The 14,706-nt window shown below is 50.7% G+C and overlaps 1 protein-coding gene across 1 annotated transcript in view; it reads left to right on the forward strand.

The window, feature by feature from the left end:
* Positions 1–14,706, forward strand: part of CFAP46 (cilia and flagella associated protein 46) — a 1,558,477-nt gene that overhangs the window by 280,487 nt on the left and 1,263,284 nt on the right. The window contains exon 9 of the mRNA XM_086922533.1: positions 8,425–8,532. Within this exon, the coding sequence (XP_086778659.1) occupies positions 8,425–8,532 (108 nt within the window). The remainder of the gene's footprint in view (positions 1–8,424; positions 8,533–14,706) is intronic.

The raw sequence follows: 14,706 nt of genomic DNA on the forward strand, positions 1-14,706 counted from the left end.
GACCACTGCAGGTCAAATTCGGATTTGGCGTCCGTCAGAACGTCGGCGGGCAGGGACACATTCAGAGCCACTGACTTATCAACGTTAATTTTAAAGCCGGAGGCTCGCGCGAAGGAGTGTAGTTCCACCAGCAGGGATTGCATAGGGTCCATCAGAGAGAGCAAGACGTCGTCGGCGTAGAGGCTGATTTTGTGTGTGTCCCCCCCGAAGGGGATGCCCCGGATGCGAGGATGGTGCCGGACTCTGTGCGCCATTGGCTCCATGTAGAGCGCAAACAAGAGGGGGGAGAGCGGGCAACCCTGCCTGGTCCCCCTGCCAATCGGAAAACGCTGTGAGGTATGCCCGTTGACCCGCACCGTCGCCCTGGGTTGGCGATAGCAGTTAAAGATCCAGGTGCAGGTTGTCTCCCCAAGGCCGAATCTCCGAAGAGTCTGCTCGAGATAGGGCCAGTGCACCCTATCGAAGGCCTTCTCTGCGTCGATGGTAAGCAGCATACACCCCGGTCTTGTGTGTGAGCCAGTCTCAATAAGGTGGATAACGCGTCTGGTGTTATCGCTCATTTGCCGCTGAGGGATGAAACCGGCCTGGTCGGGATCGATTAGTTGTTGCATATAGGGAGCCAGTCGGCTCGCAATGATACCTGTATATAACTTCAGGTCCACGTTTAATAGAGAAATGGGCCTGTAGGAGCTACAGCGGGAAGGGTCCCTCCCGACCTTAGGTATCACTGATATTGCTGCCTCCAGCATTTCGGGGGGGATAGTCCCGGTTTTGTCGAAGGTATTGAACAGGTCCCGTAACAGGGGGGCCACCTGCTGGCAGAATGTTTTGTAGAAGGCCACCGAGTAACCATCGGGGCCCGGTGATTTCCCCAATTTGAGGCGGGAGATCGCAGAGATGACTTCTTCCAGGCCTATGGGCCTGTCAAGGAACTGGGATTGAGCCTCCGTTAAAGACGGGAGAGCCGCCCCATCGAGGTCATCGCTGCCGTGCTGCCAGTCTAGCTCGTCCGCCTCGTACAAAGCGGTGTAAAAAGCCCCAAATGCCGCCGCGATGTCAGGGCTGTTTGTGAGCAAATCCCCTCGAGTGGGCTGGATGGCCTGGACATGCCGGTGTTGCCTTTGTTCCCGCAACCTACCTGCCAATAATTTCTCACATCGGTCCCCCCCTGTGTAGTAGGAATGCTTCAGACGAAGCGCAGCGAATTCTGCGACATCCTGGTCTAGTGCAGCTAGCATCTTCCGCTCGGCGCAAAGTTGGCGCCACGCCCTGGCTGCCCCGGCGCGCTGATGCAACTGCTCCAATTCCCGGACCCGTTGCGAGAGGTCGGCCCTTTTCTGCGCGCGCTCCCTATTGTCGGCTGCCGCCAGGGAGATAAATTCGCCCCGAAGGACTGCTTTGAGCGCAACCCATTGAGTAGCTTTGGAAGTGTCCCCGTTAGCATTGTGTTGTAGAAAATGGGCGATGGCCGTCTTAATCTTTCCCACTGTGGAAGAGCTCCGCAGCAGGCCATCACGGAGGCGCCAGTGTCGCTGTGGGCTCGGTGTATCCGGCACCAGGAAGGTTGCCGAAACCGGGGAGTGGTCCGAGCGCGAGGCCGGGTGTATCTCAACTCCCTGAGCGCGCGCCGCGAGGAGAGTCGAGCAAAGCAGGTAGTCTATATGCGCGTAGGTCTTATGGGCTGCGGAATAGTGGGTGTAGTCCGTGTCGTGAGGGTGCAAGTGCCTCCACAAATCGATCAGTCCCAGGTCTGTGAGATGGGCGTGCCCCTCTGTTGACAGGGCTCCCACCTGGCCTACCCTCTGGCTGGAGCGATCAGTGACATTATGAAACACTAAATTAAGGTCCCCCCCAGCAGCAGGTGTTGGTGTGTGTTGACTGTGGCTGCCTCCAGTGCCGTGCGTAGGAACCTCTCCTGACCCTCGTTAGGCGCGTACACTGAGCCAATTAGTAGCGTCTGCCCCGCCACTTGGAAGCGATGGAGTAGTAGCCTGCCCTTGATCTCCGCTTCCTTCTGCAGCACCCTCCCCCTAAAGGACCTCGCCACCAATATAGCCACGTCCACTAACTTCTTAGAGGCGGACGAGAACAGCTGCTCAGGAAAGGCCCGGGACCGAAGCCTATGAAGATCTTTGGACAGTAAATGCGTCTCCTGCAGGAGACAGATGTCAGCTCGCGAGCGCTCTAGGAAGGAAAGTATCGCGTTGCGCTTGTTTGGGCTGTTGAGCCCCCTAACATTCAGGGAAAGTATGGTTAAGCGATACATCAGCCTGGGTTCAGGGCACGGGCTCGCTTCTGGTCAGTGCGGATCAGTGGCCTAAAGGATAAACCGTCAGCGCCATCTCGTGGTGCCAGCGGACAAGAAGGTCCCCCCCTCCCCCCCAAACAACTGCCCCCCCTACCCCAAAACTAACCCCGTCCCCCCCTACCCTCCCCCCCAAATAACTGCCCCCCCCGATGCAACCTCAACCAATCCCAGGGGCCCTCCCCTCTCCCTCACCCCACTTACCTCCCAGTCCTCCTCCCTCAGGGAAACCCCAACTTGGAACCCATTGAACTGAACCATTGTCCCGGCCCTGTTGAGTCTCACAGGTCCGTAAAAGAGTGTCTATGGGAAACGTGACTATGGCGGCCCTCTCACGGCCCCCCGACCCCTCCCTTCCAAAGCGAGGTTTGAGCAGTGGCCCTCTCATGCTGCTCACGGGGCTACAGTGGTATCTCGCTCCACTTCCTGAACAGCCGCCGCCCGTTCCTGGGCTATCGTTTCAGGGTCTGGCTTCAAGCGGGCTCCCCGCCTGTGTTTCCGCCTGACCATCCGCCATTCCCCCTGTCCTCGTTGCTCCAGCCTTATCTGAGAACTCTGTTGCGAGTCATCCTCTGATTCGGAGGGCTCCGGCAAGTCAATGTTCAAAAGTGAGCAAGTGTCCTGGAGGGAGCGAAGTTGTTGTAGTTTCCCCTGCCATTTAAAGACGATCCGGAACGGGTGGCCCCAGGAGTACGGTATTTCCTTCTCTCGCAAAAAGGTGGTCACAGGTTTGAATTCACGCCGCTTCTGCAGCGTGATGGCGGACAGGTCGTGATACAGTGCTACGGCCACTCCTCGAAATTGCAAAGGTTGCTGCCGCCGGGCCTCTTGAAGAATCCGTTCTTTCAACGGGAAGTCCGGGAGATAGGCCAGCATGTCGGGCGGGGGGGGCGGTGCACGTCTCGGTCGTCCCACTCTGTGCGCACGGTCTATGCGAACGGGAAAGTCCTCCGCTTCTCCCAGCACCGCACGAAAGAGGGCCTGTAGGTATCCCACAACACTGTTCCCTTCGGCGCCCTGTGGCACATTCCGGACCCTAATGTTATTTCTTCGTGAGCGGTTTTCCAGGTCCTGCGCGTGTGCTTGGAGGCCTACATGCTGCTCTTGAAGGCAGAGGACCTCTTGCTGCAAGTGCGTGAGCTCGTCGCTGCGAGCATGACTGGACTCCTCCACCGCCGCTACTCTCTCCCCCAGCCCATCGAGGTCTCGGCGTAGCTCCCGCTGTTCCCACACAATGTCCTGCTTGAGAGCCTGGAAGTCATTCCTGAGGGTGTTACATAGTGTCTCCAGAAAGGTGCGTGTGATGGGAGCCTCCTGCTCTTCTTGTTGCTGCAAACTTGTGGCTGCCGGGGTAGAGGGGGGCGTATGCGCCTTCCCTCCCTTGCCAGTGAGTTTCACAAGCATGTCTGGGATGGTGCGGTTAGTTCTGCGGTTCGAGCTAGCCATACTTCCTCCCACAACAGGTCTGCGGCCCGATCTCGACTGCACTGGACCAGCGCACGGCCACCAGCGGAGCCCCAACAACCTCCGACTCTCCTCCACCAAGGTCTCGGGGTCACCTCGCTCTACAGGGCCCACTAGTCCAGGCCACCAGCCCTCCTATGTCCACTAGGATTCCTCCCCGGGTGTTCGCTCACTGCATCTCCCGCTGATCGCGGCCCGGCTCGCTCCGCCACCGTGGTCTCCCAGCACCGGGGCTTCACTAGTAGGCCGCACACCTGGGGGCACCGTGCCCGTTTGCGTCGGGCCCACCCCACCTTCAATGCTCCGGTGGGGGGGCCAGCTTCGACCCACTAGTGCCACGGGCCCAGTGCACCCTGTCTGCGCCGCCCCTTGTCGGTCTCCTGCTCTGCAGCCTCCGCACGCCTCCTACCCGAGGCCGGGCAACCACGTGGCCGGGGCTCCAACCGCTCAGGCCCCGCGTCGGTGCCCCTGGAAAGCAGGTGTCGCAGTCTGCACTCCGGTCCCTGCACCAGGGTCCACCCGCGCCCCCCAGGGCCCCCTGCTGCCTGCACAGTGCCCCCAGGCCGTCCCCGCTGGGCCCCAGGGACGCGCGGGCTTACCTGCGTGTAGTCTGCACGGGTCGGGCCTCCGCACTGCGGGGAGTCAAGGCCGTCCTCCGGTGTGCCTCCTGCTGCCCTCCAGCGACGTCAGGGCCATCCGCCATGAACTGCACTAGCCGTGTCGCTGCCGCCTCAGGTTGCCGCACCTCACTGCTGCCGCCAGGCCCAGTGCCCCGTCTCGGGCCGCACCCCGCCGGGTCGCCAGGTGGGGATCGCCTCCTGCAGCCTCCAGCACCCCTGCACAGGTAAGGGGCCCCGCGCCTCTGTTCAGGCCCCCGGGCACGTCCCGCAGCTCCCGCCTGAATTCTCGGCGGCCCCGCTGGTGAGGGCCGGGGACGTCCGCTTAGGGCCAAGCCGGGGCCTCGAGTAGAGACGGCGCCGACGCGCCCCGGGTCACCAGCTCACGCTTCTCTCCAGGGTCGGGCGCTCCGCCTCCGCCAGACCCTGCGGGCCGGTACGCTGCCTCGGGAGGGGGTGCCAGTCTCCGCCTGCTCCCCGGGTCTCTCTGCTCCGGGCTCGTTGCGGCCGGGGCCTCCCTTCACTCGGCGGCTGCGCGTCAGCCGCGCCAAAATCGCTCGCCACCGCCCGGCAGCAGCCAGTCACCGCTCCGGAGGACTCCGACCAGGACTCACGGGATTAAATGCTCAAATTCCGGTGTCCACTGCTCTGTAAAGAGGGCCAATACGGGCTAATGGGGCATAGGGCCGGGGAGCCGAAGACAAGTACGTCCGTCTATCCCGCCATCTTGGCCACGCCCCATTCTTACTTTTTAGACATTCAAATGGTCATGCTTGTCAGATATGTTTTTTAACCTTCAACTGGGTGGTGAGGCCCTCTTTCCGCTACTATACTGGATGATTTTCTTTCTGTCTTGGATGATTTAATCCCTGCCCTGGATGATTTCTTAGCTGTTTGACTCATGACTGTCAATCACTTTGGATAAGTAAACCATGTCCTGGATGATTTCTTGGCTGTTTGACTCATGACTGTCACTGACTTTGGATAAGTGAACCCTGTCCTGTCCTACGCAAACAAATGATGAACAGAATGCTGAATGAATCATACATTCACCCCCATTCAAGAGATCTGGGTTAAATCCATCATTCATTTGCTCACCATGCCACCCCAGTTTAGACCCAGCCATATGCAAATCAGTCTTGACTCTGTGCCTCATGGGAACAGTCCAGACTAAACTGTCAAGCCAGGTCCTCCCTCGACCAGAAACAAGCCTCCTGGGACCGGTTTCAGGGTATGTCACCCTTCATCAGCCAGGCTAGCTTGAATCCAGTGACACAGTGAGCAAGGGACCCATGTCTGGACATACCCATCCCACTTAGGGCGAAAAGTGCTATGCAAACAAATGATGGATGGAATGCTGAATGAATCATACATTCACCCCCAGTCAAGAGATCTGGGTTAAATCCATTGTTATTTTTACTCACCATGCCACCCCAGTTAGGACCCACCCATATGCAAATTAGTGTTGACCCTCTGCCTCATGGGAACAGTCCAGACCGAACTGCCAAGCCAGGTCCTCCCTGGACCAGAAAGAAGCATCCTGGGACCGGTTTAAGGCGTATCATATTTCGGTCCTAGGATGTTTGTTTCCAGTCCAGGGAGGACCTGGCCTGGCAGTTCGGGCTGGAGTGTTCCCAATGGGCGCTGGGTCAAGACTGATTTGCATATGGCTGGGTCCAACCTGGAATGGCATAGTAAGCAAAAAAAACTGTGGATTTAGGCCCATATCTCCGTACTGGGGTGAATGTATGACATTGTTGTGCATTCTGTCCATCAGTTGTTCTTTTTGCATTTGTCCCCCGAGTGGGACTGGTTTGCCCAGGCGTGGGTCTCGTGCTCTCCATTCTACTGGAGTCAAGCTATCCTGGCTGATGAGGGCTGAAAGCCCAAAATCGGTCCTTGGATGCTTGTTTCCAGTCCTGGGAGGACCTGGCCTGGCAGTTCGGGCTGGACTGTTCCCATTGGGCGCAGGGTCAAGACTGATTTCCATATGGCTGGGTCCAAACTGGAATGGCATGATGATCAAAAAAATGATGGATTTAGGCCCAGATCTCTGTACTGGGGGGAATGTTCTACGGATGGAGCACTGCCACATCCGTTTTCGTAGAGCCGTGAAGACCTGGCTTTTTGCCCAATAACTTTTCTGGGTTGTATGTTGCTTCAATTGTCTTTCAGCGCCGGGAAACCCTTACGGGTAGCTGTCGCGCTATATAAACTTAATAAATAAAATAAATAAATAAATAAAATGAATGACATTGTTCTGCATTCTGTCAATCAATTGTTCTTTTTGCATTACTGGATGATTTTCTTGGCTGTTTGACCCACGACTGTCACTGACTTTGGATACTTTTTTATTAATCTTGGCTCTTAGCCAATGTTTGTTTGAGTTCTTATGCCTACTAAGGTGGGAGAACGGTTACTCTCTCCTAGCAGATTTAGGAATATTCAAGAAGAATGCATAATACCCACAGTCCTTCTAGGAGGATACAATACTTTCACAGATTACTGATTCTCATGGCTTCTTGTGCTTGGGTGCTTCGTATTGGTCCTAATTCCTTGTCACGTTACATCTTCTAGTCTCAACTGCTGGTTGGCATTTCAGAACATGCTTATTGGCACCTTACTTCCCTGCTAGAAACTATTGAGAGTACTGCCGGGATACTACTGTGTGTCCTGTCCAATGGATCAGGTTATTATTAGCTAGCAATAAATAAATTGCTTCTCTTTTTGTCTTTTTCCTAAAAGAAATGATTCACATGCTTAAAATGCGCATATCTTGCTAGTGAATCTACATTGTCCAACTAGGTACCCTAACTTCTAGAACTAGGCCTTTGCCCCATCTTCTCTTTTCTCTGCTAGAGGATCGTAGGTCACAGAGGAAGATGGTTTTGTGCTTCATGCCTCATGCATATCACTGCACCTGGGCACATGGTGCTTAAGTACAGCCGAGTTGTTTTGTCTTAGACGAGCAACAGAGACATATTCAGGAAGTCAGTAAAGTTTAAACCCAACAGTAATGGCATAGGAAGTGACTAACAGTGGGTCACTGTTTTCTAGAGGATATTGTCTTTACTGCCTGTCCTTTAGGCAATGTTCTTTCTCTTGCTTCTTCCCTGGTATCCAGGAGGAATTTAGTCTGCAATATCAGGCTGCAATATGTGCTTACAATAACTTTTCTTCCTAGAAGCCCAGCTCATTTTGGGATAGGAGCTATTATGTTATATTGATAATTTGAAACAAAGTACTCAGTGAACTCAATCTGGTATAGTTAACACCGTTTATTTCCCCTTACAATGTTGACTGACTGCAGTGTTAGTATACCGCTAATGGAATGGGAAAGGTGGTAATACATAAAAATCTTTCCCAAAATCTTTCACGTTTTTTTATTTGTTTGAAAATGTCTACGCCCTCTCTTTTTAGCTCATGCATCAGAAAGTGCACACGTCCCCTACACCCTGGGTACTAAGACAGTCAAGTACCTTGTTTTGAGGTCTACACCATGCATCCTCCCTTCAGGCTGCCTTTTATTTTTAATCTGTGAAGGGTTTTCATCAAAGGAAGCCAAAAACATCCATGGCCCTCCGGGTTGAAGGTGGAATATTTGAACGTTATCCTTTGAAAGATGTTACCCTTGTGAAGGCTTGCACATTTATGTGGTCAGTGCCGGCATCTGTGGCTTTTTAGCATCATTACCCTCTGGATGCTGCTACATAATACATTCGCCTTTTCCATACATTATGCATTTGACTCAAACTCACAAGTGTATTTTCAGTTAGGTCAGGCGTTATTAAAGAACTCTCGCTGTCTTGAGTCTGGTCTGCAAGCTTTCTCCCCCCTTGTAATTGAGATTCTGTGCAATCTTCCCTTGAGAATGGACGAAGATGGATAGGATGTATTAGTAATGACCCATGACTGTGTAGGATGGAAACTGACGACCACCAGTAAAATTATATACAATGTGTAACAGACATTTTTTGTACTGGGTTTCTAATTTGTATTTTTTTTCTTTTATAACATTTATTACTACTAATAAATCAGCAAGTCACAGGATAAGGACACCAGCAAGGATACACATACAAACTTGAATGAAATATACCAGCTTTTAGCAAACGTTGATGGAGAAGGAGATCTAACCTATGATGAAAGGTAAGTTTTGCTTAATCGTATAATAATAATAATGGTTGTCAGTAAAATGTTTGCTATTTCATCAAAAATGTAAATCATTGTTTTTATTTAACTTATTTACTCCTTTGTTCAACGCATAACTGGAAAATCGGGTAAAATAATTTCTCACTGAATTGACATGGCTTATTAAACTGTCTGCAAAACAAACTCATTTTATCATAGTCTTTCCACACTTCGGAGGCTCAGTATAGTGTCATGGCCAGAAAGCTATAGGCTAGGGAAGTCATGCAGCCTTTCCTGAGAAGGGCCATTTAGAAAGGCGGTTGGAGCTCTTAGCCCGGAATCTCAGGGCATTCTCTAGTGTTGTGCTCCATGGGGCTTCAGTCCCAAGAACTCTTTTGTGTTACAGGAATAAAAGTTCAATTTATTTTGTTTAGGCTAGTGATATAATGAAAATTAGGCAATAGACATCAGATTGCTTTCAAAGACAAAATTCATAAGGGAAGGATAGAAAATATACAATAATAAAAAACAATTTTTAAAATACAATATGCACGATCAAGGTAGATATAGAGAAAACTAATGGACTTTCTTTATTTCCTAAATTGCAATACTCAGGTTGTAGACTGAGATTCATCGTCTGTAAATTCCACAGTATGGCCGTAGCTCCTGTGACAGATTTGCAAATAAGGGTCATTTACACTCAGAGCACACGCCCCCTGCCCCAGCAGTGGTAAAAACAGCCTTTGGCAAGATCGTCGTGGGATTCTCTGCTACTCTGACCGTTGCTGTGGTCGCCTTCTTTTCACCTGGACCCTTCTCAGCAGAAGCAGCACCTCGCCGGACCCGCTCCGCGGGTCCCGCTTCGCCGCGTGGTGCGAGGAGCTGTGTGCTTCAGGGGCGCTGTATCTCAGGAACTGACACCGGATTGGGCAAGTGAGGTCAGGCAGGCACAGGGCTGCGAGCGGACCGGCAGGGACTCCAACTACCAGGAGCCCCTGCGTGCTGGTCAACCCTCAACACCTGGGTCGCTCTCCCTGTTCGCCACGCCCCCTGCCCCACCCTTTCCTCTTTATTAGTCTACCACAACCCCGCTGCGCGGGAGCGCGCCGGGAGAAGCCCGGGACAAGGGCGGGACCGTCTGTGGCCGTCCGGGGCCGGAGGAGGCCGGGCTGGGCCACCCCTCTTACCAGCGCCATTTAACATCTATCCCAGTAAGTGACATAGACTTTTCTGCATTATTTTGTAATCAATATGGCAATGACTGCTAATACAAGCCCTGCAATCAGCAATTTGATGCCTCTTTCTACGGAGCCTGGTCCGCTGGCCATTGGTCCCCTTGACAAATTCTTTTTTAATCGCTCATTGACAATAGACAAAGAACTATCTTTGGCTGAGAAGCGTGCCGAGCGCAGGTTATCCATCGAAATACTTAAGAACTCTACAGACAAGTTTCCAAATGTAGCCTACCCCACTTTGGTAACCCCTTTATCATCAGTGAACCTCCCAGTTACATACGAACACCGTGAGGCTCAGGGTGACAAAGTAAATAAGAGTGTTGTGGCAGATACAAATAATTCTTGTGGTAGCATATCCCACTCATCACCGCACTCTGATTTGGGTCTTCAGGCTACATTGTCCAATTCCAAAACTGGATCCAAAAGGAAACGTCCAGCTTCCGTAAAAAAATGTAAAAAGATGGTCAGACCTCCACAAAAATTCAGGAAGCTACATAAACCTGTCAACATCGGGAGGGCAGTCAATGAACAAGTCCAAAGTACAGGAAGTGTAATACCAACTATTCCTGTATCCCAGGATAATCAAGACAAAGAGGACATTTCTTGTTCTGCTTCTAATGTACCGAGTAATGAAAATGTTGTATCATTTATAAATGTGCTTCCAGAATTGGAAAAAATGTTTAAACTGCTACTTACCCCCATTGAGGATAGAATTGCTAAGCTCACAGATAGGTTAAACCACTTTGAGCAGACAACTTTAGACAATTTCTATTCTACAAAATCCCTGATTAAAGTAAGTAGGGTGGAAACAAACCCAAACCCCCAGGTCGTAAATAACCCTCATGTACAGGACAAGGGTAGAAATCCCCGAAATGGCTCTCCTTTACCTCCAAAACAAAACAAACTTCCAGCCAAAGCCACTGCAAAAACTGTAGATAGGGCTGAGAGAGTGACTGCGGGTTCTGAACCATCGCAGTCGATCTCAACACATCCTTCACAGCCCATATTAGCCCAGACACAAAACCAACCGGCAGTTGCAGACGCTGTGGTCACTTTGTGTCAGCAAGTGGGTAAAGTACCAACATCAGTAAACGTAACCAACAATACACGTATACCTCCAAACATCCCGGGGGGTGGTAATGGGGCTATTGTATACCAGTCGGCTGGTAAATCTTTAACATCGTCCCAAGCAAATAACAAATTACAGGTGCAGAAACCTGCCCTCCAACTTGTTCCCCAAGTTCCCAAATCTATCCCACCGCCCTTGCCAAAGCCACCTCATAGAAAACCCCCAATAAATCTTACCCCAGACTCCTTCCCCTATGTGGCAGTGCTTATCAATGTACCACCTTTACCCCCAGGGCAGAGAGAAAATGTCCAGATGCTCAAAAACAAGACCATGCACTGGTTAAAGGAAAATCGCCCTCTGCCGGGTGATATTGATGGGCTAATAATAGGGGCTAGGAGAATTGACTGGATGGGTTATACACCAAAAACCCTGGGGGGTGACTGTATAGTGGTTAACTTTCAAGACCCTAGGGTGGTGGGATGGATAACAAGGCAGGGATGGGGAACAAATAAGGGTGGTATTGGTATTGTGGACCTTACCTTCTTTTACCCCCGACCCTCAAGTGTAACTACAAGTCTACTCAACGAGCCTTTAATTCCCCCCATTGTACCATGGCCAGTTACTCCTTTACCACCTCCCCCTGTTGGTTATAATCATATTCCACATACATATTGTAATTCCTATGTGGGATGGCAGGAGTCGGGCTGGGGGTATTGACATACTGGTATTGATAGCATGGGTGGAATCATAAAAGAAGTGGAAGGGACACGTGATGCTAGTGGTAATACCATTTCTATAAATCTACTGGAGAACAACATCGAGGCTGGGTGTGTGGTTGGAGAAGGTGGTTCAAGACTGGGAACACTAAATACAAATGTCTTATATCCTGCAACAGATGATTTAATTGTGGACCCAACAGATGATTTAGATAGGCTGACTAGTCCAATGGAAAGCCCAATGTCAGCCCATGTATTTCCACTTGTCAAAGCTCGGGTCGGGACAGATGTGACCAGCGGTACTCTTTTATCTTGGAATATCGCCGGGTTGGCTAGTAAGTTGGATTCCCAACTTTGGGTGGAGTTCATAAGTGGTTTTGACATCTGTTGCTTTCAAGAAACCTGGGCTTGTGATCCACTCTTTTGCCTAGGGTACTTGAATTACTGTATACCGGCCTCAAAAGGGGGAAGAGGGCGGCCCAAGGGTGGCCTAACTGTTTGGGTTAGACAAGGTTTGGACATTGATATAAAAATCCTAGACGTGGGAAATATTGATCTACAAGCTCTCAGACTCTCCTTCGTAAAAGGCCAACCAATAGACTTATACAATGTTTATGTGAGAGGAGATAAAGTAACAAGTCTATCCACTATTGAGTTGTTGTCTGATGTCATGGAGGTCAATTCCCGGGAAAATGTAAAGATAATTGTTGGGGACTTAAACAGGACCTTTGAACCCTTGGACTGTACAAATGACTTTATGGAGAGCGAAGAGGATAATCTCTGGGGAGTACCATCTCTAAACTTAAAACCCGTGAAGCGATGGACAAAGGAGATTGTATTGCTAAATGGAATTTGCTTGGAACATGGCCTAAGAGCTCTTAACGGCAGGACACCCGGTGACAAGGAGGGCAGCTACACTTTTGATAATGGTATTAATAGGAGCCGAATTGATTATATATTGTGTAGTCTCCAACAGTGGAATGGGGTTGTCGACATGGCTGTTAGGCCCCGGGTTGAAAGTGACCACAACCCCCTATGTGTGTCACATAAGTGGTGGAATACAGGTCTAGGAAACCCTACTGAGACACACGACGAAACCCCTCTTTTAAGCAACGACGAGCGAAGGTTAAAATGGCCCAAGGTACTAGCAAATGAGGCCATTCTGACATATATTACTAATGAGGTCGATCGTGCAATTTCAGAAATTGAAGCAGTAGTCCCAGTGGTGCCAGGGGACAACGGTATCACTGAAATCCACAATAGGTTATTCTCCCTCTTAAGACCATGTTTTTTCATTAGGAAAAGTAAAGGGAAGAAAACCAAGGTAGTGGGCAGGTGGTTTGATAACCACTGTAGAGTAGCACGTCTAGATTTGGGGCATGCAATAAGGAACAGGGATCGTGCCGCAGTGGCAAAAAATAGAAAACTCTATAAATCAGCCATCTATCGCGCTAAAAAGAAATGGGACGAAGACCATTGGGCCCAATTAAAAGAAGCCTCTGATAATAAAGACTCAATGTTGTTCTGGAAAATTATCAAGTGGGGTAGTGGTGCGGGCCCAGCTAAACCCGACAACAATGTACCAGTGGAATCCTGGGTCGATTACTTCGGGCCACAGTACGCGGAAAGTAATAAATCCGTGGTTGCTGACAATATAATACTGGTTTATGCAACCGAAGATTTATTCTCCCTTAGTGAAGCAGAAATCGCCATTTGTTCCACGAAATGTGGGAGGGCGCCAGGTCCAGATGGCATTCCCCCTGACATCTTCAAACATGATGTGACTAGATGGGCGAGATATACCCTCCTTGTGGCAAATGCCTTAGCAAAGGGGGCAGTGGTTCCAGATATTTGGAAGGGTGCAACCATTATCCCCATCCACAAGAAGGGCGATCGCTCATTGCCTGCTAATTACAGGCCTATAAGTCTAATAGCCACCATGCAGAAAATAGTCGGGAGAATGGTAACAAACCAGCTAATGGACTGGGTAGAAGATAATAGCGCCCTTTCCCCATACCAAGCGGGATTCAGGCGAGCAACTAGTACCATCGACCAGGTCTTCCGCTTCACCATATTGCGGTGGAAGACCGTCGAACTGGGTAGGGGCAGCCTGTACGTCGCCTTTGTCGACCTGCGGGCGGCGTTCGATCTAGTCCCCCGGTACAAGCTATGGTCGGTTCTCCAAAAGCTGGGGATTCCTGCAGAACTGCTAACATTAATCATGCGACTGCATGAATCCAACTTTGCCAGAGTCCAGTGGGGAGGTAGTAGGGAGATAACATCGGACTTCCCTGTGGAAAGGGGTGTTAGGCAAGGCTGTTCCATGGCCCCTCTACTTTTCTCGTTATTCATTAACGGGATAGTCGAGAGAATGATGAGGGCTAGTGTAGATGCCCCATCGTTAGCGGACACCAGGGTTCCGATCCTGATGTTCGCTGACGACACTCTTATTTTGTCTAAGACCCCCATGGGGCTGCAACGTGCATTGAGCATTTTTGATGCTTTTTGCCTGGAGCACGGGCTAGAGGTAAACGTTTGAAAAACCAAACTAATGGCCTTTTCTGCAGGACGTAGAAGCTATCCTAAAATAACTCTAAACAACAGCAGGCTCGACATAGTTAATGAATTCACGTATCTGGGAGTGCAGATCGCGGGGGGGACTGGCTGGACGCATCATGTGAACAAAGTAGTCCTGAAGCACCAGCAGCTTTCAGGTGCCCTAAGGGGGGAACACCGTAAATCAAAAACAAAACCTATAAAACCCGCAATGACAGTGTATGATGCGAAGGTTTTGGGTGCCACCCTATATGGCGCGGAACTATGGGCTTGGAATAGTCTGGTGGCTCTTCAGAATTCCGAGAACAAGTTCATGCGAGGGATTACTGGACTTCCACAGAGCACCCCCCTAATCCCATTGTTCCTGGAGTTAGGCAGACGAACGATTGTCGACAGAGCTCGACTGCGACCAGTTCTTTACTGGAGACGTCTTTGGACGACTCCAGAAATAAGACAGTACGCGGAGGGCTTTCTGTGGATAATCAAGGAAGATATCTTCCATAAGATAAAATGGTTAAAACACCTGAAAACCATGTTGGTAAATCTGGGGTTTTCGAATCTCTGGAATAACCCCGAGGGAGAAATCTTCCCAAGCAAAGAAGCCCTCAAAGAGCAA

The sequence above is a fragment of the Lissotriton vulgaris genome, chromosome 5, assembly GCF_964263255.1.
Source record: "Lissotriton vulgaris chromosome 5, aLisVul1.2, whole genome shotgun sequence".
NCBI classification, from domain to species: Eukaryota; Metazoa; Chordata; class Amphibia; order Caudata; family Salamandridae; genus Lissotriton; species Lissotriton vulgaris.